The sequence below is a fragment of the Rhinolophus sinicus genome, linkage group LG04 (assembly GCF_036562045.2).
Source record: "Rhinolophus sinicus isolate RSC01 linkage group LG04, ASM3656204v1, whole genome shotgun sequence".
Classification (NCBI taxonomy): domain Eukaryota; kingdom Metazoa; phylum Chordata; class Mammalia; order Chiroptera; family Rhinolophidae; genus Rhinolophus; species Rhinolophus sinicus.
The window spans coordinates 87,468,924-87,495,296 of NC_133754.1; the positions used below are offsets into that span (position 1 = coordinate 87,468,924).

Consider the following 26,373-nt stretch of genomic DNA (forward strand, 5'->3'; position numbering starts at 1 on the left):
CAGGGAAGACCAATGCTTGACTACATAAAATATAAAATTCTTATATGCCAAAAGTTATTACAAAGTCAAAAGATATGGCAAACTTAGATTGTGTTTGCAATAGATGATAAAACGCCAACTTAAAAAATATAAAAAGATCTTATAAATCAATATGAAAAAGACAATTGAGTAGAAAAATGGGCAAATGGGAACCCTTTGGGGAGAGGGTTCATTAAATAGAAAAAAAAACAGATTGGGTGACAGGAAACAAAATATAATTGATCAAAAGATAGGGGAATACATTCAGTTTCACTCATAAGTAAAATTATGCAAAGTAATACAGAAATAGAATTTTTCACCTATCAGATTGACGAAGATGAAGGTGCTTAATATATCATGTTTGAAAGAATTTGGGAAATTGTATACTGCTGGTGCAACCTCTGTGGAGGATAATTAGCCAGTATTTATCCAAAGTTTCACTGTTTATACTCTTTGATCCAACAATCTACTTACAGGAAGTTTTCCTAATAGTATAGTAGCATGAAGGCACAAAGTTGAATGGAGAAAAATGTTAACTACAGTATTAAATGTGATAGAAAAAACTGGAAATAACTTAAATGTCCATCATGCAGAGACTAGTTCAACTGTGGTTCAGCAATAGAACTGAATAATATACACAACAGACTATTATGCAGTCTTTTCAAAGTGAGGTAGACCTACTTGTGCTGATATGGAAGGATCTCTAGGATATATTAAGTGAGAAAAGCAAAGTGCAATAGTAGGTATGTTTGTATACACAGAAAATGTTTGCAAGAATTCAAAAGAAACAATGATGGTTTCCTTCAGGGAGAGGATTCATTCCAGACAGTGTTATAATCAGTTTTTAAGTTTTTAAAACTAATACATTATTGTTATCTTTCCCTGTCAATAAACACTGGTTGACAACGTTTTCGTATTATTTCCTGGTAAAATTTCCTGATAAGTTAAAAGGGTAATGTTTTCAGCCAAAAATCCCCTCAAAGTTAAAAAAAGGATATTGCCTTGGAATGGCATTTATTATAGTTCTGAATGGCTTCTTTTATGCATACCCAATTATTCCTACAAAGTGTAATTTATGTCCCTCCTCTTCCGTCCTCAGTAGGACCTAAGCTGTGACCAATGCTTACTATACATGAGGCATACAAATCCCTACTAGCAACACATATTTCCAAAGCATGTGATTTTAGGATTTCTTATTATTCTTCCCCCAAACATCTACCTGTTATAAAAAAGGGGGGGGGGGTAATGACTGAAAAATTAGTGTAACAATATTGTTTAGAGAGTACTGTTTACCACCACAAAGTGCACTTGGCATGACACAGAATTGAGTGTTTTCCAAAGAGGTCCTGAATCCAGATTTAGTGCCGGAAATACACTGCTGTTCACAGACAGTACACGGAGGCTATTTGTGAATGAAATGTACATCCCACCACTCCAGTTAGCCGGAATGCAGTTATCCTTAATTAGAACTGAAATGCTAACCATGCATTCTTAGGAAAATTTCATTCAGGGACTATGCAGCACTTTTCTGGTATTGTTTTAGAATTCGGAGAAGCAGTCACAAAAGTCAAAGCTTTTTACCTTGTTTTGGTGTAATCTTCCGACTGTTGTGAGGATGGAAGACACGAGACAGACGCTCTACTGAGTGTAGTGAAGACAAGTTAGTATATTACACACTGCACAAAGAAACTGACAATTTTATAAGTATGTAAAATTTTAACTCAGAAATTTGTACTTTAATTGAGTGTAGTAAAGCAGACTATTATTCCATGTCTTACCTAAATGTTTACCTTTCTTTAAACCCGCAATACTGAATTTTAGACACTTACCAATTTGAGTGTCTTTCCGTGGGGCATGTTGTTGGCAAAGCATGCTGAAAACGCAATTTCAGAGAATTGTTAACTCTTTACTTACACTTTTCAAATACTGTGCCTAGTTTCTTGTGATTTAAAAAGGAACTAAACTATTTTTCATGATGGCTTCTCCCTAAACTTGTTAAACATGCTGTTTGAGACTTCTGGTCAAGATGGTGGCGTAGGTAACTGCTGTGCTCGCCTCCTCCCGTGACCACATAAAAACTGCAACTAAATTATAGAACCACTACCCTTGACAATCACCTGAAGGCTAGTTGACTGGGACTTCTAGATCTAAGGATATAAACGGGCCACATTGAGACTGGTAGGAGGGACGGAGAACAAAATGGGCCGACCCCACCCCTGCGTGTGGTGGTTGAGCATCAGGAGGGATATCTCGGCTGCAGAGGTTCCCCCCGAGGACTATCATTCTCTTTTTCATTTCATTTCATAACTTGAAACAGGTCAAAAATGTTTTTAAGGTGGATTTTTTTCTTCAATTTTATATGACATATTTTGGACTGTCTACATACGACAAAAGAGCGTGACCTGAATCAATTCAGTTAACAACTGGCTTACTGATTTTTTTCCCGACTAAACTGTATAATTATTTAACTGAACTGAAACCTTTCATCAGAAGGAAGCTCAAGTTTCTTCCTGGATAAAACAAATATAATTCTATTGGACTTGAGATACTCCTTATTAGGTCAAAATTAACATTGACGACTTACCGAAATACATAAAGCAAGATTTAAAAGCCAAAGGCAATACAAACAAGATAAGTTTCTTTAAGGACTTAATGATTGATTACTGTATTCGCTGCATGGTTTCTTTATTATCTTTAGAAGCTATTTCTAGGTAAGATGGTGGTCACAGTGGGAAAAGACATTCATTCAGCAGACAAAGTGGGTGAACTGTGGACCTGTGACTAACAAGCCAGGCTCCTTTCCTGTCTGTGGAAAAGCGTAAATGTGAACTGGCCACCCATTAGGTCACTCATGCCACTATGACGACCAATGCTTTCTACCAGGAAAGAAAGGATGTAGGAAGACTACAACCAACACCACAACCAACCCTACTTGTTTTCTTCCTAGGATATTTAGAGAAGGTATTGCGAAGTCTGGTTCTCAACTGGGCATCCCCAAACCAAGTTCTTACTTGGAAACCATGTGCCTAAAATTAGCTTTAAAAATCTCCTTGCCTTAATCTAACCATCCCTTATTCCAGTTCCCCGAAATGTGGCTTTAAAACTGTTTTATTAAATACTTATAAATTCCTCCAGATCCAGAGTGTAGAAATGCATTGTCATTCTTGGCACAGAAAAAGTGGTAAGTCTTGGTACAGGCTTTTTCATCACATCCCACGGTGGCTCCTCTTTTACCACAAAATGCGCATTTCTGCAGAAGAATAGGTTTTACTGAGTAAGCACCTGTTTTTCATCATCTTTGTTAAAATTTAAACATCTCATTAAATGTTATTTTTAGGCCAGCGGACCTAATGTCCCCTGCTACAAACATCAGGTACTTTAAACTTTGGCCATTCAGATAGCTAGAATGTTTCACACGGACTGTTTTGTTATGATCTGATTAAAAGCAGAAAACTTCTTTTGGGAAAAAAAAGAAATCTCTCTTTTAAAAGAGATTTCTGAAAAGCAGGGTTGGCAAAATCGTCCAGCTGTAGGCATGGGGTCCTGTCAGGAACATTGAGCCTGTGAGCTCTAGTCAGTCGCTTCCTCTCTCCTCCCTGCAGGTAATGCCTGTCTTACACACTTACTACTGAGGACGATGGAGAGTAAAGGAAGTGAAGCCGCTCTGGAATCTATGTAGTAGGGCCAACATTTTAAATGAAAGAGAAAAAAATTCCTGAGTAATAAGCTTTTACTTAGTTCAATTCATTTGCTCTCTTGCTTTTATATCTTAGCTTATCAATCTGGTATTTTATATATGACGGTGGTATAGAAATGGCTGGGAGGATAGTAGGTGGCCACAGAAACCTAACTGGTTTGTTTAGCTCATGACTGAGGCTGTATGAGGTGGAAGCACAGTGAAAGCACCTTGCAGAACAGGAGCTAGCTCACACAGTATCCCGAGGTCGGCACAAGCAGCCACATAAATAAAGAAAATTCAAATATGGGTGAGAAGTTAGATTTATGATAAAGATAGAATTTAAAAACAGCATAAAACAATGATCATTTGATTTTGGGGGTCCCTTGGCTATATGTGCAGGAAAATAGTTAGGTCCCTACCTCACAATATATTCCCAAATTCCACGTGGATTAAAGCTGTAACTGTATTTTAAAAAATCGTAAAAATTAGAAAATATTGGATAAAGAAAGTATGGTAATAGAAAGGCATCCTAAGCATGGCAGGAAACCCAAAAGCCACAATGAAAAGGACGGACAGATCTGACTATATAAAAAACTTAAATTTCCATTTTTATGGTGACAGGTACCATTAAAAAGTATACAGGAAAAGACTGAAAGAAAATATTTGCTGCATATGTGATAGCAGTTAAGTCCTTGATAACACAGGGAAAAACGGGAACCAGCAAATCAGAAGAAATACAAATGGCGAATAAACATTCATTTAAAAACTACTGAGTAGCTGTGGTGTGGCAGGCACTGTGGGGGATGGGGAAATGAGTGGATAAGGTACCGGCCATGAGCTTAACACTGTAGTGGACAGAGTGATAGATGCTTTCTAGAGAATTCACTTAAGGCAAAGTAACAACGTCACTGGATCTCTACTTCAGATCGGGTAAAGGCCTCTCTGAGGAGGTGATATAGAAGCTTTGCTATGAATAATCATAAGAGCTCCTAGCACACAAAAAAGCAGGGGGAAGAATATTGTAAGCAGAAGACCTTATGTTCTGGCAGGGAGAATGAGCTTCCCCATTGGCCAGTTTACCTGAAGGACAAGGGGGGTAGGGGTGGGGCTAGAGGTGTTGGACCAGAGAGGAGGGCCTGGGGTAGTAAGGGCTTCATCATGTAGGGCTTATGGGCCAGAGTAAGGAGTTGGGGTTTTATCCTCATGCAAGGGGAACATAAACTGATAGTTTTAGGACGCTATTCTGGCTGCTGTGTGGAGAATGGGCTGGGGTAGGGATGGGCAGGAGACAAAGCAGGACAAGTCTCAGGAGTGTTCAGCAACCATCCAATTAGGGACACTAGTGACGTCCTTCCGTGGATACAGAGGGAGAAGTGGAGGATGGAAGGTCTGCAGGGTGGCATTAGTAGCCTCGGTGTTGGGCTGGAAGGTTGATGAGATAATGATGGATGGACGATGTGCTGTTTATTGAGGTAAGGAATGAACAGGTTTGCATGGAGTATATATACGTGTGTGTAGGGGATGGAACTGTGTTCCTTTTTGGCCAGTTTAACATGAGATGCTATTAGATATCCATGGACATATGTCAGGTTGGTCGTCACGGCTGGAGACACGGAGTCATTGGCCTAAGTACGTATTGGAGCCATGAGAACTGGGTGAGGCCATGTAGGAAGGCTGTTCCAACTGAGGGAGGAGCCCAGGCCAGAGCGCTGGGACCTCCAAACTTTACAGGTTGAGCAGAAGGGGAAAAACAGCCAATGTGTCTGGGAAGCAGCACCCAGAAAGGGAAGAGCTACATTAGCAGAGTATGTCCAGCAGGTCAAAAGAAGAAAGTGCTTTAAGACACATGGCACATAGACAACTGTGTGACGAATACTGCTGAAAGGTCAATGAAGGACAGAGTAGTGACTTTGTATTTGACCAGTTTTTTGTGTATAAGGGAAGGCTGTTTTTTTAAGATGACATGATCAGTTGATCATGTTCACACGCTGAAGGGAATAATATAATAGAAGGGGGGGGGGCGGTGGCTCAGGCAGTTGGAGCTCCATGCTCCTAACTCCAAAGGCTGCCAGTTCGATTCCCACATGGGCCAGTGGGCTCTCAACCACAAGGTTGCTGGTTCAATTCCTTGAGTCCCGCAAGGTATGGTGGGCTGCGCCCCCTGCAACTAGCAGTGGTGACTGGACCTGGAGCTGAGCTGCGCCCTCCACAACTAAGATTGAAAGGACAACAACTTGACTTGGAAAAAAAGCCTGGAAGTACATACACACTGTTCCCCAATAAAGTCCTGTTCCCCTTCCCCCCCCCAAAAAAAAAGGGAAAGGGGGATACTGATATGAAGAGGACAGAAACGCTAGAGCCTTGTCCTGAAGGAGGGGACAGAAATGGCTGCAAAGTCCATGAGAAGGGTTAGCTTTGAAGGAGCGAGGCGTGCTGCGACAGAGGTGGGTGAGTGGTGGTTTGGATAGGAGGAATTCCTATCTAATGGCTTCCATTTTCTCAGTAAAAATCAGGTACAGAAACGTAGGTACAACCCCAAGAATCAACCCTTATGTACACTGTGAACTTTGGGTGTTTGTGATCTGTCACTGTAGGTCACCACTTTGTCACAAATGTACCCCCGGATGTGGGATGTTAGTGGAGGGGGCAGGGGATACACGGGAAAGCTCTGGACCTTCCCCTCAATTTTTCTGTGAACCTAAAACTGCTCTAAAAAGTAAAGTCTATAAAAAAAAAGAAATCAGGTGTGGTCATTAACTTGGGAACCGGAAGCTGGAGAGGGGAGAAGTTTTAAAGTGAGATGAGCATTTATGTAAATATGTACGGTAAAGGGTGAAGTACTGAGGGTCCATTTAAGGTCTGTGGCCATGAATCTAAGATCAGTCAGCATGTTTGTGGGTTTTTCATTCAAGTGTGGGTGCTACTTAGCATATGCAGATCGCAGACAGATGTGTTTCATCAGGGTGAGTAAGGAAGTGGTATGTGTGGGTGGCGGTGGGGGTGAGTCCAGGTTTTGGAAGAGAGTGACTGCAACGCGCTGAACCATGGCTGTGAGGTGGGGCCGCTGACTGTGAAGGGGTCGCTGGAGACCTGCGGGCGCGGGGTGAGCTGACACGTGGGAGATGCCGAAAGAGAAATAATGTTCATCCTCTCCCCTGATCCGGGAAATGCAAAATAAAACTTTCTTTCAGACTGGCAAAAATTAACAAGCTTGTGATACTTATTTTTGTCAAGAGCGAGGGAAAGGGCTCTTTCACCCACTATGCACAGAAGTAGAAAGTGGTACAACCTTTCTGGGAGGATAGTGTGTCAGCATGTTTCAAAATTTTTGAAGAGAATTCTCTTTGACTCAGCCATTCCACTTCTAGGAAAACGGTCTACAGCATCACTCAAACAAATGCACAAGGACATATGTACAAAGATGTTTACTGCAGCATTAATTGTTACAGTGGAAAACCAGAATCAACTCATTATTTGACAACAAGGGAATGATTTCATGCATTCTGGTAGAGCCTATGGAGTGCCATGAATTCAGTAAAGAGAATGGAGAGTCACAGGTTTACAGTTACATGTCACGTTGTGCTTGCCTTCCACGCTCTTGCGTATCCTGTCCCGTCTCTGGAATTCCCCCTTCCTCGTCTTCATTTTCAGCCGCTCGGAAGCATTCCTGAGCTGCAGTGGCCGTGAGGCACCTGGTGCCGAGTGCCCCGTGCTGACCCCCCTCTAAGCACGCCGGGCTGTGCAGACACTGCCCATGCATGTGCTGACACCTTGCAAGGGCTAAATAAATGTCTGTCAGGTCATTAACCTTACAGAGCTGGTGGTCAGGGCTTCAGGGGCTCACGCCTGCTGTACTGCTGGTTAAGCTGGGAAGGGCCTTTCACAGAGGAAGTGGAATGTACCTGGCAGGGTAACCACGGAGCAATCTCCCTTGGGGGTGGGGGGGGCTGAGCCCAGCTCCAAGGGGACATCCTGAATGGTTATGGTCACCTCTAGCAATTGGTGCAGGAAGAAGGCTGAGGCCCGATTAAACTCTCCGAAGGCGCTCATTCTATGCTTGGGGACAAACTTTTCTCTTGCCCTTGACAGAAAACAAGAAAGCCTGATATTTCCAGTGCTGCCTGCAGCCACCCTGTGGCCACAAGAGACCAGCTGATTTTGTGGGTAGGAGAGCAGAGAGGATGATGAGCCCTCGATGGCATTGAGTCAATGAATCAACCCACTATGAAGCCAGTTTTTCCTCTGGCTAAGTGAGAAAATAAGCATCCTTTTTGTTAAAGCCACTTTAACTTCTACTTAAAGCCCAAAGAATTCTCTCATGTCTACTTTGCTGATGAAGAGTGTTGTAGTTTACTTTAAAATAGTAAGTGTTCAGTCAAATCTGAGTTTCCAATACAGGTCCTACTTCCTTCAGCTCTCCAAGCGGCATCTCTATCCCTGGTTTATTAGTCAATAGACTTTCTTTTGAAGGCATTCCCTGAGCGTCTGATTGTCTTGTCTGAGTAATAAAATCATTTATACTTACCAACCTCCGCCCTCTAAAGATTTCTTTCTTTACAGTTTCCACATCAAAATTTCTATCGTAATTATGTGGATCATGATCCTCACATTCCACAAGTGCTGAAGAATACAGCTGCAGATGGGAAAAGAAAACACCCAGAGTATGTACTAAGTACTGCTGAGAGGTGCAAGTCAGAAAATGGTACCAGGGGCCGGCCCGGTGGCTCAGGCGGTTCGAGCTCCATGCTCCTAACTCCGAAGGCTGCCAGTTCAATTCCCACATGGGCCAGTGGGCTCAACCACAAGGTTGCCAGTTCAACTCCTCAAGTCCTGCAAGGGACAGTGGGCAGCACCCCCTGCAACTAAGATTGAACACGGCACCTTGAGCCAAGCTGCCGCTGAGCTCCCAGATGGCTTAGTTTGTTGGAGTGCGTCCTCTCAACCACAAGGTTGCCAGTTCGACTCCCGCAAGGGATGGTGGGCTGTGCCCCCTGCAACTAGAAACGGCAACTAGACCTGGAGCTGAGCTGCGCCCTCCACAACTAAGACTGAAAGGACAACAACTTGACTTAGGAAAAAGGCCTGGAAGTACACACTGTTCCCCAATAAAGTCCTGTTCCCTTTCCCCAATAAAATCTTTAAAAAAAAAAAAAAAAGGGCACCCAAAAGGACTCAACAGGAGTGGAAGATGGATTGGGGAGTGAACAGTGACCACCTCGTGGGGTGTGTGAGCAGATCACAAGCCACCCTGCTTTTCTTTGGAAGTGGCCCCAATCCCCAGGCAAAGTTATTCAGTAAACAGTACTGGAAAAAGTGGTTAATCATAAAAAAAGAAAAGTATATTGCTACTTTACACTGTAGTCTAAATAAGTTCCAGTTGGATTAAAAAGCTATATGAGAAGAGCCAAATTTAAAAACTTTGGGGGAAAAAAGATAGAACCTTAAAACAGAAAAGGATTTCTCAGGCGAAAAAAATCCCATAAATTATAAAGTAAAGGAATGATGAATTTAACTACATTACATGTTTCTGTGTGACAGCAATCACCATAAATAAAATTAAAAGCTAATATATATAATAAAGCATTACAAACTATTTATATGTAAATAAGTACATATGAATATAAGCAATACCAAAATCTCAGAGATAAAATGTAGTCTATAGACACAAGTGATAAAGGCAAAAAACAACCATGCTTTAGCACAGCAAATGAGGTGCAAACCCACTAGTAATCTAAGAACTGCAAATAAAACAATAATGACAGGCCTTTGAGCACCCTGAGAAGGAAGATACCTACCAAGAAGAGATCCTGGTGGCTAACTGGGCTCAAAATTAAGAAACAAACAAACAAACAAACAAACAAACCAGAGCCTAGCAACTGTTTCTAAACAGTGGCCTTTCATGGAAGCCGTGCTGTAGGAAGAAGTCTGCACTGAACTGCCTGCTTCCTACACTGAACTGCTGGCCTGCACTGTGTTCTTGCCATCTAAGCCAGCCCTTATTAGAGTTTCTGGAATTGTATTTCAATCAATAGAATGTAGACTTTCCCCATCCAATCAGAGCTGCGCAGTTATATCCATATTAGCATCTTCACCAATCAATCAGAGCAGCTCTATTCTGACCAATCAGGACAGTGCTTTTTTTGACCAATCAAGCTGCAAAGATTTGTAGTCCTTATTTGCATGAGTACCATCAGGGGCCCGGAGTGGGGACTTCTGTCTATATACCGTCTATATACTGTGTTCCCCAAAAATAGGACCTCACCGGAAAATAAGCCCTAGCATGATTTTTCAGGATGACATCCCCTGAACATAAGCCCTAATGTATCTTTTGGAGCAAAAATTAATGTAAGACCAGTCTTATTTTCGGGGAAACATGGTAAGTCAGCTCCCCTGTGGCTGGGAGAGTACACTTTCTTTTTCCATCGAAGACGGCAGATTGCCCAGACACTGAAGACAAAGATGTTTTACTAGGTAGTGGAGCTCAGAGCAGAGCAGGCTCTCCAGAGAGGGGCCTGGCTCCAGGGCCGCCGTGCTACAGGGCTGCTCCATAGCCATGCTTGGTGCTGTTTCACAATTGAGCTGTAACACTATTGAGCTGTTTGCACTAAATAAAGTTTCTTTCTTTACCCCACCCTAAACTGGGGATTTCTGTTGATGTTGAATTGGCACCAAAGACCATCGGTGAACACCTTTACACCCCAGAGAGGAAAAAATTAAAGTTTCCTAATATCAAGTGTTGGCAAGGAAGAAGAGAAATGAACTTTGAAACAACGGCAGAAGTCCAACGTAGAACAATCCCCTTGGAGAGTTTGTTGGCACATGTAGTGAGGTGCACAACGCTCCCTCCCTGCGCCAGCAGTTCTGCTTTTAGCTACGTGCCCTGGACCAGAGAAATTCTCCTGGGGACTAAAAGACCTACACAGAAACATTTATGACAGCTGGTTAGTCATACTGAAAAAGCTAGAAAAACCTGCTTATTCACAGGAGGCTAGTTAAATAGTGATACAGTAAGTAAGGGGATACGTTATTATAACATTTAAAATTAAAGGCAGCACTATGTTTATTAACATGGATAAGTCTCAATCATCCACAGAATTTGATAGAAATTCTATAGAGTCCAAGAACATGTAAAACAATATCATATTTATAAATATTTAAATATACATGGTGGGAGCATAAAATTAAAAACATGAGAGAATAGAAAACAGCAACTTGTGACAGTGATTACCTCTAAGGAGGAATAGAGAAGTAGAGAGTCCAACTATCTGTTTTGTTTCTTTAAAAAACGTGAAGCTGAAGCAAACATCATAATACCCTGATTTTTAAAATCTGGTTTAATTGTCTATGGGTATCTGTTATACTTGAAATATTTCATTAAAATATCTTTTTAAAAGCTTCTTCATATTTCTTTGTCTCATATCAGTTATAAATAAAATTAAAAGTAATCTTAAGGTGAGAAGATCTGAAATAATTTTAAAGTTAGAAAAATATGCTGCCTAAATCCCCACGTAAAAGCCCAAACCGTGGCCAACTCATCATTCTTTGTATCCAACGTACCATTTTTTTTCTATTTTAGCATGTCCTTTCCCAAAAGAACCCATGTGTTTTTTAAGTAACTTACCAAACAATTTTCATGAGCAGCTATATTCTCTGATCGTGCAAAGTACAGGACACTACACTCGAGGTCTTTGGGGCATAGTGCACATGTCCTTTTTTCCATCTTTTCCGCAACCTGAAAGACACCTGTAAGTAACATCTGATGAGAAATGGACAAGTGGAATGTTTTGGTCCCCGTAACTCCTCCACTAGTCTTAAAGTACAAGGAAGGCACTTGTTCTTATGAGAGATTTTCAACTCCTTTGTATTTTTTAATGGTTTAATGAAAGAAAACATTAATGAATTCATTTAAAATGCCTAAATATGAGGAAAACCCTTATTCAGAAACACAAGCATGAATTTAAATACAAAGCTCTCGAAACACTACCTTGCCCATAGTATGCTCTCATTAATAACTATTGTTGTCATCACAAATCAACAAAAAAAACAATGATGTCTTTAAGAACTTGTACTCTAGTTAACTACCTGTAAAAGAAAAAGATCCCTACCTATGTCATACTATATTCAAAAATAAACTTGGGGTGAATTAAAAAAGTAAATGAGCAATGCACCTTAATTTAAATGTGCTTTAATCTAGCATTATAATAAATTAGGAAACATACATGAAAGTAGGAAATTGATTTTCTTTTTTTTTTTAAAGAGAGGAATGGAAGAAAGGAAAGAAACCTAAGAGAAGGAGAGCTAGGAAGAAAAGGGAAGAGGCAGAGAGGAAGAAAAAAGCCAGATTTCCCAATATCCCACCAGAGGTGTCAGTGAGAGGTAACCTTCCCTGAGTTTGCTATTAATTTGGCCACAAGTATCCATTTACCGTGCAACGTCTTTGCCCTTTCTGGTGCTCATCCTCTTATTTATTTGGTTTTCTGAAGTAGAAAACACTTTAGTTTTGAAAGAAAGATTTATTTTACCATTGAATGGTGAAATTTTAAATTTAGATGAGGCCACTGACTTAAGCAGTTCCTAAAAGTCACGTTTGTTATTCAGAAGTGTAGCTCTCTTGGTATCGCTTTTACATTAGATCTTGCATTTCACAAAGTCAGAAGACTGCACTTTGGGGCTAGTACTTATTTCACACTCCCAAGAGTTTCTTCTTTAACTAATTTCTGTTTCTTGGATTTGGGTCCTACTTAGTGGGGATACAAGTTAGTAGTTGTGCTCCCCACAAACCAAGAGAACGGGGTGGGGGAATGTTGAGAGGAAACCCCTCAGATGAAATGAAATGAGCTAGCTGCTTCTCATTCATGTCAAAACAACCACTGATTTGTGCTGGGTGCTCTAGACCAGTGCCACTCACAACAGAAACATAATTAAGCCAGAAATGTGAACAACTGGTGTAGTTGAAACATTCCCAGGAGCCTCACAATACAAAGCAAAAAGAAACAAGTGAAATTAATTTTAATTCAACTAAATACACCCGAAATATTATCCTTTCAAAATTTAATCAATATAAAAATTATTAATTGAAACATTGTATTTTGCGCTTACCCCACTCAACTGGCCAAGGCACATTTGAAGTGCTCCACAGCCCTAAGTGGCGAGTGGCCACTGTACAGGAACAGTACAGCAGAGAGATATAAAGACAGAATTTTCTGCAAGAAGCTTACAAACAGGAGACCAAAGAGTGATTAGGAAAACTGAATAACAGAATAAATGCTACAAAGTAATATAACCGCTAACTGAGTGGGAAACACAATGCGCGCTATGGATAGAGGAGAAAGTGCTCCTGGGGAGATGGAGCTTGTCATTGAGCAGGTACAACCTGGACATGGAGAGAAAGGGGCTTGGGGGTGGGAGGGCCTTTGCAGCCAGAAGCAGTGATGTGGCAAAAAGCCCAGAGGTCTGACAGGAAGACAGAAAACTAGGTGGGCTGAAGAAGAGAGCCCGTGTGAAAGAAGCTGGAAAAGAATTTGAGAAACTGACAGTGAAAGGATTTTTGAGGAAGGAATTTTGAGCAGGGGAATAACAGGATGAAAGAGCTATTTTACTCACCAACCTCAATACAGGGAAACACTGCTGTGCTCCCGGATAGGAAGGCTGAGCATTATAATGCTGTTGATTCTACCCCTAATAAGTTTTAGGTTTAATGTCAGGTCAACTGAAACCCCAAGAAGGTTACTTTAAAAAACTTGAAAAAAAAAAAAAAAAGATTTAGAAGAATAAATGGGGACGGACAGTGAAGGAAACTGAAAAAAAGTGAGGATATCTACCCAATTTAAAAGCATAAAGGTACAGCTAGGGCAGAAAATTAGAGGACCACGTCAAAAGAAAGAACACGAAGTACAGGAAGAAGTGGGTCATTATCTATAATTATGAATTTAACACACCATAAGGTGGCACTGACATCTCTCCTCTGGCACCAATGTCTTCAGCCTATTTTTCCTACAGGGTTATTCACTATTTTCTTACTAAGAGTTGTCATATACTTAGGATATTAACCCTTTGTTAGTCATATATGTGGTCTTTTGGCTTTGTTTATGATACTTTGATAATCAATACAGAATGTTTAAACGTTTTTTAATAGATGAAATGATAGCAATCTTTTATTTTATAGTTTGTACTCTTGAGTGAAGGGGACATAATTTAGAAAACTTCTATTTTATTCTAAAATTTTAATTTTTATATTATTAATATATTAAAATATTAATATGAAATTAATTTTATTGTTAAGAATGAAATGCAGATCTAACTTATTTTCATACTAGTTAGCCACTAATTTTAAAATCTCCTTTTCATCTATTTAGTTATTACATACATTTGGGCTTGTTTCCGTACGTCTATTTTGTTCCATTGACCTGTCATTTCTTCCACCAATACCACACTTTACAATATTCAACACTTTAGAATATATTTTAATATCTGACAACACAAAGCCCCTATCCTAGGATAAAAATGTGGGGGGAAATCCCAATATTTTATTCACCTCAGTCCCAAAGTTGACTTTGATAGAATACTGTGTTCTCATTTAAAAAACACTCTTACTAGTCATTAAAATTTGTAAAGAAAGCATAGGCTTAAAAAAAGTGTCAGTTAAATTACTAGTGCTAAAATTCCCTAATAAAATACCACAATAGCGTTTGATAGGATAGGCAGCGCCTCTTGTTGTGCAAGAGCTAGACGTTTTCCCAGTGTTACCCTTTCCTGTGCAAAGCTGGACCGTCAGAGAGGTGCTGCATAGCTGAGCTGTCGTCAGAGAGGTGCTGCATAGCTGAGCTGTCGGGCCGCTGACCCCTGACATCGCCCCCTGGGGTGCTTGCTCTGGGGTCTCTGTGCCCGTCTGAACTGCACTCCCAAGTCCACAAGCTCCCAGGGTCTTGGTACCTGGGAATACAGTGGTGGTGGCAGCAATGCTGGGCTGTGACCTGGAGCTTGTTTCCAGTGTCGATGGACAGAAACCCAAGGTGGGACACACAGGCTCCCCCTAATGGCTTTTTCCTGCTACAACACCCCCTCATCACAGTTTCCTAAAAGGTCTTGGCTCTTTTAACTCGTTTATTCTTCTACACTGGAGGATGCACATACCTCTTTGTAGTTGCGGGTATCACTTTAGAGGCTTTTATATACGGCATACCTCACTATCTGAATGTTTGCCACCTGGCATCAGAAACTCATGGACCAAATATACTTGGATAACTTGCTATCCCCCACCATCTGAACTCAAGAACTATATAGACTCAGACAGTAAGGGACAGGTGTATCGTGGGGGCTGGGGCATTTTAGGGAAGAGTCCCTTGGTCTCCATCAGTAGCTGAGACTAAGAACAATGAAGATCGGCAGGGCTTCCCAGAATCCTTCTACTGGATCCTGTATGCCTGAGGACTCACAGTGACCTGACAAGAACTCTCAGAAATGAAACTGGGAGCCAAGAAAGGTTCACTAGAATGATGCCACAGAAAAATTATAAGCCAGGAACACACGAACTATGACTCGCTCAACTAAACCAACACAGTTAATAATCTTGGTCTCTTAGTCAATCTTCACGCCCGGTTCCACCTGGGAAGGGATTGCTAAGGCCACAGCCTTTGCAATGTCGGGAGTGTCTTCCCAATGTTCCTCTTCCCAGAGATGGTCGAAAGCCCACCAGACAAGGGCAATCCATCATGAGGACAGAATCTGGGCTAGTCAGATAGGACGGCCAAGGATCACACTCTGTCACTAAAAAAATGAGTGAAACTGATGGAATGAGATTCCCTAATCCTGTAATTCCTTCAGGAGGGTACAGTCTATGTTCTGGACTGGCAACTGAATTATGGTGCTGTCTTGGAAAGTTCTTCTGCTTTTCTCCTCTGATCAGTAGTTTTCATTACAGTTTACTATTTCAGTTCTTTCACTATATATCAGATATGTAGGAAAAGTCAGCTTTATCACAGAGTCCAGTGACAGACCACCTGAACTGGATGAACACCAGAACAGAAGAGAAGACATTATCTAGAGTAATGAACTTAGTAATGGACTTGGAAAATGAATGGCTCTATCACCTCATCTCTGGATGATGTGACTGGCTATGACTTTGGGAGAAGTTAAGCATGACTGAGTGTGTATTTGGGATAGCCAGCATGCATTACTGGGGACAGCTAGAATATACCAACAGGAGTACGCGTGTGTGCGTTGAGTGGGAGGGGCAGGGGGCAGCCAAGGAGTAGGGTGTTCAGTGAACTTCTTTGGGGTATTTGTCCAGCTCACAGTCACACACGGGGATGACCCCCTGCTGCATGTTTGTACTATGACGCTACTTCCCTAGGTCCAGCTGACAGTCACAGAGGACCTACCTGCCCAGCTCCCATCTATACAGAATTCATAACAGAAGGTTTTAGTTCAGATTGGGCTGGTTTCTTGAAGGAGATGAAAGCACTGGGAGGCTGTGAGGGTAGCCATCTTCTATGCCATTATCAGGAAAACTGGACCAAAGAAAGAGAAGAACAAAGCAGATATGCTGAGAGACGCAGAAATAAGAGACAGAGGAGAGTGTGGTAAAAGTTTATGATGGCTTCTCCCGTCCTACTTCCTGGCCCTTTCTGGAAAATGCTACAGCATCTATGCTCCTGGGGCACAGATGTGTGTGAGTGTGGTCTCCCTGCTTCCCAGTAACAAGCATCCCTTTTGCTTAGATTAGATCAAATTGTTTTTGTACTATATGCAGCCAACAAATCCTACTTAACACTGGAAGTCCCATGGCCTGACTTCTCTGTGTACAGGCACACGTGTATGTACATATGTGTGTGCACACGTGTGCTTAAGAGAAGGAGCAGCAGTGTGGGAGGTGGATTGCCCTGCCCTCATTGCCCTTCACCTGGTCCAATAATCTCATCTCCCTGCGTCTGCTTTGCCAGTCATGACTCCACTCCATTCTTCAGGCAGCTGCCAGAGTGATCTATCTAAAATGCACATTTGCCCACATTTCTCTCCTGCGATAAAGACCCTCCTCCATCACCTACAGAATAGAAGCCAAGCTCCTTAGTGATACGTACAAGCCTATTCATCCCTTCAACAAACACTGAGAACCTATTTACTACCGTATGTACTATTCTAGGCACTAGAAATAAAGCAAAGAATGAGAGTTTCAACTCTCACGGAACTATATTCTAGTAGTAGAGACAAACATCACACAAGTATTTTTTTCAGGTAAAGTGCTTTGAAGAAACAGAGCGCAGAAAGGAGATACATCTAGTCACGAGGACTGTGGGGGCGGTGCTCGTGCTCTTTTAAATAGGATGGGCAGACAGGGCTGTGGAGGATACATTTGAGCAGAGACTTAAATATGCTGAGGAAGTGAAAATTGTGACACAAATGGAAATACCCTGAGGCAGGGACAGGTGTGGGGGCTTACACGCATGGGGCAGTGAGGGGGAGCAGTCATCACGGCAGGGGGGGATGAGATCAGGACACGGGGTCATGCACCGTAAGCCAGAGTAAGAGATGGTTCTGAAAGTAATGAGAGACTGTTGGAGGGTTTTGAGTAGGACAATCACCTTTGCTTTTTGTGTTTTTAAAACTTCATTTTGGCTGCTGTGCAGTCCTATCTATATGAGAGGCTAGAGTAGAAGGCAGGAGACCAAGACTCCAGGCAGGAGACGACGGTGGCTTGGGTTTGGGTGGTAGTGATGGAGGCGATGAGAAGCAGTCAGGATATATTCTGAAGACAGAACTGACCGGTCTGTCTTGCATTAGACGGAGGTGACGAGGAAAGAGAGGCGCCACCAGTGCCTTTCAGGTGTTTGGCCTGAGCAACTGGGTGAATGGAACGGGGAAGGCTGGTGGTTGAGCAGGTTTGCATATGTGGGTGTGTGTGGCGAGGCAAGACTTCTCTTTGGGACATATTCAGTGTGAGTTCATTCCAGGCATTGATAAAGTTGGTTATGAGTCTGGAGTTGGGTGAAAAGGTCAGAATGGAACCTCATCTCCAGAAACTCCTCATCTGTGATTCCATATATAAATTCTAGCTGAAATATGTAACTGCTTGGCTTGTAGTTGCCACATATATTTCGTGGCTGGTGCCTTCCTTCATGCCATTACCTCTGTCTGAAACACCCTTTCAACTTTGCTTCGTTTGGTTGACTTGCCCTTTAAAACTACCATCCAGCATCCTCACCTCCAAAAAGCTTTCTGTGAACACCTGGCTGAGTTAGGAGCCGCTCATTTGTGCCTCCCTGGTTCTTACCAGGTCATATGCGAGCTGCCTATTAGTAATAGATTCCCTAGGGCAAGGTCTGCCTAACTCATCTGTGTATCCCTAGCACCTCGCCCTGAGCCCGGCACATGGTAGTAACTCCACACGTGAAGGGAAGGTGCCCACTCAGAAGACTTTACTTTCATTACTCTGCCTCACTCACGGAGAGAGGGATGAGGAGAACTTGGAACTACTAACTGGAGAGGAGGGAATGGTTCCAAAAAGTCACATTCTCTGGAATGTGGAAGTTTCCAGTTTGGAAATTTTCCAAACTGCTTCCTGACATCCAACTGACCACTTCTCTTCAAGAAGGATGAAGTGCCTGCCTCTCTCCCTGGCACTTCTCCGCCTGTGTTGTTTTACAGGTAGGTGGAGCTGTGCTTGGAGAGAAAACCCACAGGGTTTACGTGAGTTTTTCTTGATGCCTGCGTTCCTAAAGGAGTGCAACAGTGGCAGCGGGCAGCGGGCGAGGCAAATGGAAGTCATACCTGCCACTGAAGAACTGCTCCCAGGGCCACTGGAGGTGAACAGAGGGGCGACACAGCTGCTGAGTCAAGTTCATCAGCGTGGCCTGTGCGGCTCCGGAGGCGGGTGCCGGGTCCCCAAAACGGCCGCAATCAGTGAGCAGGCCCTGGGCCAGACCTGGCTTTGCCGGCCCCGCACGGACGCCCCCCCACCCCCCTTCCCCGCGAGCGACCTACCGGTGGGCTGGAGCTGTGCGTCCGATGCCTCGGAGCAGTTGGCGCTGACGCCCGACCTGGACAAAGGCGGCGGCGGAGGGTCCATGGCTCTGCTCTCCGCTGCCGCCCGACCGCTGTGCGCTGCGCCAGCGCTTCCGGAAGTTCAAAAGCTGCCTTTCGTTTTCGTAAAATCTGTGATGACTGATTTCCCCTGCCCAGGAAAAAGGCCCGAGCGGGAAGAGACGCGTCGGGTTTGCAGATGGGGTTCTCACTCAAACAGGAACTCGCGTCTTTTCTAGATCCGAGCCTGAATTTGAACCGCTTTTTTTTTTTTTTTTTTAAACAAAACAAAAACACGCAACGTGCTCCCCAATCTGCCCCCGCCCTTTACTGGACCGATATTTGGAGATAAGGTTGGTGGCCAAAGCCTTTGGATTCAGCTGGAGAAACTGCTGCTCTTCGGAGAGGTTATCCGTGTCTTCTAAACATTGTTTCCCCTAGTTTGGCCTAAATAGGTGTATCATAAATGGACACAGAATTAACTGATCTTAATTCCAGTTGCAAGCCTTTATTTAGCACCCATGGGCTACATAGCACCATACAAGAGGAGGTTTTCAGGGCATGTTAACAAATACCCATTAAAGAACATAAAAATGCATGTAATTGTGTTACAGTTGAAAACTAAGTTGTTTTGGAAAAGAACCATATATTGGTGGTTTGCTGAGGAATTAAAGGAAAACTGGAGATCTTGCAATTTAAGCAGGTTTTAAAAGAAGAAAGGAGGCAAGTTGGGGACAGCAGAAAAGACAGACAATATTAAAAAGGTAACTTGGATAGTCTTGATAAATAGATTACAGAAGCAAGAGTGCAGGATTACAAATGAGAGAAGAGCAGACCTACAGCCAAGTTTTCTGCATTTCAAGCAGGTGGATAGGAAACTACAGGTGTACCTCGTTTTATTGCACTTAACAGGTGTTGCATTTTTACAAACAGAAGGCAAGACCCTCCACCAGCAAAAACATTACAGTTTTGCTTCACTGTGATCCGTGCTTCATTATGCTGATCTGGAACATCTCAGAGGCACGCCTGTATTCTTTGCCAGGTCAAAAAGAGACTGAACTAGAGACTGAACAGCTCAGTTAGGTCATGATGAAGCAGTTGAACAACCCCTTCCCCCACTCTCAGTTTGTAATTTCAGTTTTTTTGTGTTCCATTCTTAAGAATAGAACACCAAGATCACTAACTGAGGAAAGCCTATAGAACATGAACACAACGACCAAAGGAAACATACGGGGAAAACAAAGAAAAGAAACTTGGAGGTCATAGAATATGTGAAGAAAATATATATGTGTGTATGTATGCGTTTGCACATGTGGGGACAGAGTCCCAGAGAGCAGTTTCCAGGTTCTCGGCCTCACCTGGAAAGGTCCCGGCTCGGGTAGTAGATGGCCGTCAGCTGTGGCTAATTGACCGTCAGCTGTAACCAGTTAGCCAATTAGCCCCTGATATAACTGCCGCAGCTGCGCTGGTCGGTCAGTTGGTTGGTTGGCAGGCAGAGAAGCGGAGAGCAGGTTGTAGGTCGTGTGACTCCAGCCTCCAGTGAGACTATAGTGGTATGACTCCCCTACCTATGGCTCCGTGGGTGTTCCTTTTTGGCCTCACCATGTCCTGCGTTTTTATGTGGGGAGCGGGACTAGAGACCCCGCAGCCGCCCCACACGACAGCACACAAACAGTATTTTCAAAGATCTAAGATACAATGAACCAAAAACCAGAATGCTATTAGAGAACATTCAGAGAAGAAGAGAGAACTGTAGAAATTTAAAATCTGAGATCAGAAAAATAAAACACATTAGACAAATTGGAAGATTAAGTTGAGGAAATCTCCCAGAAAGTACAGCAAGAAGACAGAGCGGGAAATTACAAGAAAAGGTAAGAAAATTAGAGAATGAGTCCTGGAGAACCTAACATCTGGATAACAGGAATTCTAGAAAGAGAACAGATGAGAAATCATTAAAGAAACAGTTCAAGAAAACTTCCCTGAACTAAAGCACAAGGTTTTCAAATTGAAAGATCCCTCCAAGCACCTGGTACAAGGGATGAAAATGGACACTTACCAGGAACAGAACACTGGGACAAAGTAATGATATAAGCTTCATGAAAGATACAAACTAGTTGTACACACAAAAAGAACAGAATGGTATCTGACTTCCAATAGTCAGCCTGGAAGTTATAAGCGAGAACGTTTTGCAGACTTCCCAGCAGCAACACCAGAAGCTTAACGCCTTTAAAATTGGGCCTGGAGGCTACTCAAGAATCCTATATCCTGTCAAAGTAGTAATCGAGTATAAGAGTACAATAACATTTTCAAACATGCAAGGTCTCAAAATATTTACCTCTCATTTTTCCTTTTCAAAAGCTACTTGAGAGGATGTGCTTCACCAATATGTGGCAGTAAACCAAGGAAAACAGAAATAATAGGACTTAACTGGAAACAGATCTGACATAAGAGACAAAGAGAATTTCTAAGACACTGATGGAATAGCTATGAACCAGTACAGATTAAAGCAGATCAAGATGTCAGGATTTCTGCACAAAAATATTTCCTATATTGATCAAGTATCGTCACTTTATTTTAGTGTACTGCCTAAAATCCCTGCATCTTTACTGTAAATAAATGGACTTCTCAACTTTCCTCATCTGTCTGTAGGCTATTATAATTTTTGTCCCTTTTCCTAGTTCTTTGGTTTTCCACACTCTAAACCAATTTCAAATTGAATTTTCAAATTTTCATCTAGTTCAATATTTTTAAGAAATTAAATTGGGTCTAAACTTAGAATACATTTTTGTTTGAAAGGTAACCACACTAAACTCAGAATTGAGTTCAGGAAAAAAAAAATCTCTCAAAAACTAGAACTATTTTTAATTACTCCTTTTTGAGCTAGTATTCCCATCTTGGTTCCAAGGCCTCCCCTCCCCTTGACAGCTGAATGTATACCTTTGTTCAGGATAAAATTAGTTTTCACTCTTGGAGACTCCCAGCCCCCTTTCCACCAGGTAGATGATCAGGGCTAGATAACCCATATCAAAGTTAACTCCCTTTTTCTCTAGAAAAAACAATTTGCCCATCATGCCCAGGAGAATCCAAGGGGCTGTTTCAGACTCTGCAGCTCAGTTTTGTTTTGTTTTGTTTTGCTTTTCAAATTAAATTCTTGCCCAGCACAATCTCTTCTGGCCTGAATAAGCCAAGTCTACCTACTTTCCAGGTTTCCTTTTCTTATGGCTCCACTCTTAACTAGAAGAAAAGTCTTCCAACTCCTTCAGATTTCTATTCCCTCCTGTCTGTATTTGTATTGAAGGAGTAAAAACAATTTGTGGAAACAAAGTTTCACCTGGAAGAGTTTGCCAAAACCTTCCCCATAGGAGAGCTTCTCTCCCTTTCTCATTCAAATGGCGTGATGGGACAGTGCTTCATGGAGCTGCTCACAGAGCTGTATTCCTCAGGCTCTTTTGCTCTCCTTCTGGCTCATAATGGTCAATTATTTGCCAGAAATTAAACATAAATAAATTTTGTAGGTAAAGATGTGAAATTTGGCCCTTTAGGGGCATGAACTCAAAGATAATAATAACAAAAACAACAAGAACAGCTGAATTCTATTATGATATGTTTCTCTTAATATATAATTTACAAATAAGTTACAAACTATATAGTAGCATTTCATATAAAATATACACTTCCATCCTACTTGTGTAAAGTTGAATAGCATAAAGAGATAGCAATGCGTATGAAAATGTCATTTTGTTCCTAGCGTTTTTAAGTCACACAAATGAACCCCCTGTCCCCACAAGGGTATACAGAGGAATTCTCTTGATGGATCACAACCGACATTCCACCGATGACTGAGGGTTCTTTTGCATGGCTCTAATTTCAACTTGATAAGCTAATTTCATGAACAGGCATTTACTACAGATTTATAATATTTTTTTTCTACACTTATTAACCCCACATTGACAGAGAATTTCTTTCTCAGGCATAGTCCCAGCTTCATAACCATAATCCCATGTTAGTTCTGTTCTTGCTTTCACATACCTAGAAAGTAGAAATTAAAAGCGTCATAAATTACCCTGAATAACTACCAATAAACCAAACTTGATTATATCAATTTTCATATTAACATTAACCATCCTAAAAATGTGATTCATTCTGACACCCACCAATTAGGAATGCTCTTTCATTAAGAACAGTCATTTATTTCAAATCTACTAAGATCCTAAGTAAGAAGCAACCTGTCAATATCCATGAGGAAGGAAACGTGTTTTGCACACAATAGAACCTAGTGATGTGATAAGGCCTGCAGTGTGTTTATCTCCTGAATTGAACTGAGAGAGACCTGCCATCCTTAGCTCTTTGAGGCATTAATTCTAAGAGGAAATAAGAATTAAAATTTCTGTTTAAAATTATGTTGATTAGGAAGTTTGGGAAAATTGAATATTCTAGGGTACCAATTATTAGGGGCTATAGCACATATCTTTTTTTCTTCCATCCCTATTCCAATATCTAGTTTGTTTCTTCTATTGTTATTTTTAAAGTAACAATTTCCAAATTAAATTATATAAAAAAATTTCAAACCTGTTGCTGAAGAATGCCACCAATGGAAAATTCCTGTCATGTGTTTCTACAAAAACATTCTGTACCAAAAGATTTGGACAACAACTATGCTGTTACAAAAAAAAAAAAAAATTAAAACAGGTTAGATATAGCATAAAGTTTCATGACGTGTTCTTTGAAGCATTAGACTATCTTCTGTCTTTAACACAGCTCACTTATTTTTGTTTCTTTCCTTTTTTTGTTGACTAATATGTAAAATATAGTTTAATATGTAAAATATCATAGTCACTACAATCCTGTTAATAGTAGGAAGCCATTCAGAAAAGCCTGTTCCGACACACATATCTTGCTGGTAGAAATGCAAAATGGTATAAACCCCTACGGAAGATAATTTGTCAATATTCACCTTTATTATAAATGCATTTATCCTTTGATTCAGCAATCTCGTATCTGACAACGTGTTCTACAGAAACATCTGCACATGTATCTATGTGTAAGATTATTCACTGAGCAGTTTTTAACAGTAAAAGTTTAGAAACAACCTAAATGCCTATCTAAAGAGAATTGGTTAAATAAACTCTGCTATATCCACACAATGGAATTCAATGCAGCTAAAACAAAAACAAAAGAGTTAGGAGCTCTCACTGTGTACTGACATGGAAAGATCTCCATGGTATATTGTCAGTTTAAAAAATATGGTATAGGACAGTGAATACACTATGCTATCTTTTATGTAAGAAAAGGGGAGAAATAAGAACACATATTTATATACTTGTATTTGCATAAAGAAACACTATAATAAAAATGATTTTACTATAGAGGGTGGAGTGGGTAAATGGGGGCAGAGTACTTCTCAGGTATGTTTCTTTCTTTAACAAAAAAGTTTACTATGAAGACTGTATGCAACCTGAGTTTTACATCATAGTTAAACGGGCCCTTTGGAAAGGGGAAATTGCTTCTATTTCTTTTTCTGCTGAACACAACCATTATTTATCCTTGTTTCAAGGCTTCTAAACACTGATATTATTTCCTTCCATTATCAGCATTCTAATATTGTTCTGTTGGCTACCTGTGGCCATCTCCACATATTCATCCATTACCAGGTTCATAAAAGAATCAAATCCCCATAATACTCCTTGGACATGTCTGCCACCATTTCATTTCAATGATAACTTCCTGTTCATACATATTAAAATTTGGGCTGATAGGCTTTACTCATGGTGCCTACTCGGCAGGCTCAGAGCTACCTTGAAACAATTGTTTAGCTGTATGTATGTATGTATTATGTATGGCTTTTTATTTTCTTTTAATTTTTAAATCATGTAAATGTATTATCTATGTAGAAAATTAAACTGAAAAAAAGAAAGAAAAAGAGAATAAAAGAAAGAAAAGGAAGGAAGGAGGGAAAAGAGGGAGGTGGGGAGGGAGGGAAAAAACCTGATTTTTCTCCTACAGACAAGGGAGGGACCTGGCTGGTGTGCTGATTAAGACAGTTGAAACCAACCCAATCATTCTGGTGCAGCCACCATTCAACATAACTGATGGGATATAAAGCCTCGACAGTCCTTTGCTGGGGATCCTCTTTAATGGATCTCCTGACATGTTTGGCAATAGTGTAGAAGTTAAAGTGGAACAGAGAACAGCAGTTGGGGGATAGAGGAAAGGAAGAGGGAATTCTATTCCCTGTTTACCAAGTATTCTCCTCTCTAGAAGAGAGAAAAAGAAACAAGCTAAATTAGCAGATTCACCTAGCAAGATAAAAGCTCTTTGGTTTTAAAGATTTTTTTGTCTTAAGAATATTTTCTCTTCTGGTGGCAGCCGAATTACATGTAAAATTATCATTGCACATAAATTTCAAACGATTCAATTGTCACATTTTAAAGAGGCACTGAGCTTATCTTAAAGGTGTCACAGGGAATGCCTACAAGAACCATGGGCCATGCATGCTGCCCTTCCTTCACCTTGATTTTAAGAGCAAAGTCAAGGCTGCCCATCCCACTAACGTTCACCCCCCCCACAGGAAGGAAAAAGAGCTCTGATACAGGTCAAAGAGAAGAGTTAAGGCCACGTCCAGGGGGCAGTGTGCTAGAGCAGACCTCTCCAAAGGACCTGTGGGGGGAGGGATTAGTGTCCTCGTCCTCCTTCCATGGCTCCTCTTCGTTCTCCTGGGTATGATCCGCAAGGACAGGGAGCCCAGCGAGCAGGGAGCACGCAGCAGGGCCCGGCTCAGCTCTCCATCGGGTGGTTCTGGGCTTCCACACGTTCCAGTTCCCCAAAGGCAGGAGGAACTAGTATAATGACATTGGGACTAGAGGTTGACGGGGACTTCTCCCCCCTGTAGGATTCCTGGAACTATACATTCTTTGGTAACCATGTATGACAGGAAGCAGGATAGGCTAAAAGTCTAATGGGAAAGCCACAAGGTAACTCCAATTCCACCCTACACGGGAGATACGACCAATAATACAAATCACTCTGCTTATCACGAAGATGACAGGAGTTGTCAGTATCAATTAACTTGAAAATCAGAGGAATCATAAATATTTCTTTATATAAATGAAAATAAATCTCATTACATACATCCCAAACATACACAACATATACATTCACAAACATACACAGAGAATGATTATGGCTTGGGAATAAAAGAAGGAATAGGATAGTTAAATGCAACATTCTGATAAATGTACTTGTTTTCTACACTAACCCACTGAATCACTCAAAACTTACCGAGAGTAATTAAAACATAAATACCTCCAACTGATTTTTTTGAACCGTTAGAGGCATTTCTGAACAAGACCTATTATATAAGACTCAAAAGAGAAACTTATTCTATGTATCCCACTGTGATTTTTGGAAGTAACAAATCTTGAAAATCAATAAACATAAATGATTTTCTCACATACCATTTCTTATCATTTTCTTAAGCGAATGTTTACTATGTGTTACGTACTATTTAAGCATATATATATATATATATATATATATATATATATATATATATATATATATATATATAAATTCTTTTAATCCTATGAGTCAGTTATTATTATCCCCGTATTACAGAGGTGAGAAATGAGGCATAAGAGGTCAAATACCATGCCCAAGGT

At 41.2% G+C, this 26,373-nt stretch overlaps 1 protein-coding gene across 2 annotated transcripts in view; it reads right to left on the minus strand.

Annotated features, from left to right (window-relative positions):
• Nucleotides 1-26,373, minus strand: part of SETDB2 (SET domain bifurcated histone lysine methyltransferase 2) — a 75,260-nt gene that overhangs the window by 6,323 nt on the left and 42,564 nt on the right. The window contains exons 12-16 of one of the 2 annotated variants that reach the window (XM_074329930.1): nt 11,319-11,440; nt 8,223-8,330; nt 3,138-3,268; nt 1,848-1,891; nt 1,600-1,659 (exon numbers count right to left, since the gene is read on the minus strand). In XM_074329930.1, the coding sequence (XP_074186031.1) occupies nt 1,600-1,659; nt 1,848-1,891; nt 3,138-3,268; nt 8,223-8,330; nt 11,319-11,440 (465 nt within the window). Of the gene's footprint in view, nt 1-1,599; nt 1,660-1,847; nt 1,892-3,137; nt 3,269-8,222; nt 8,331-11,318; nt 11,441-22,302; nt 22,745-23,284; nt 23,374-26,373 lie in introns of those variants that run through there. The other variant, XM_019748014.2, reaches the window with a different exon arrangement.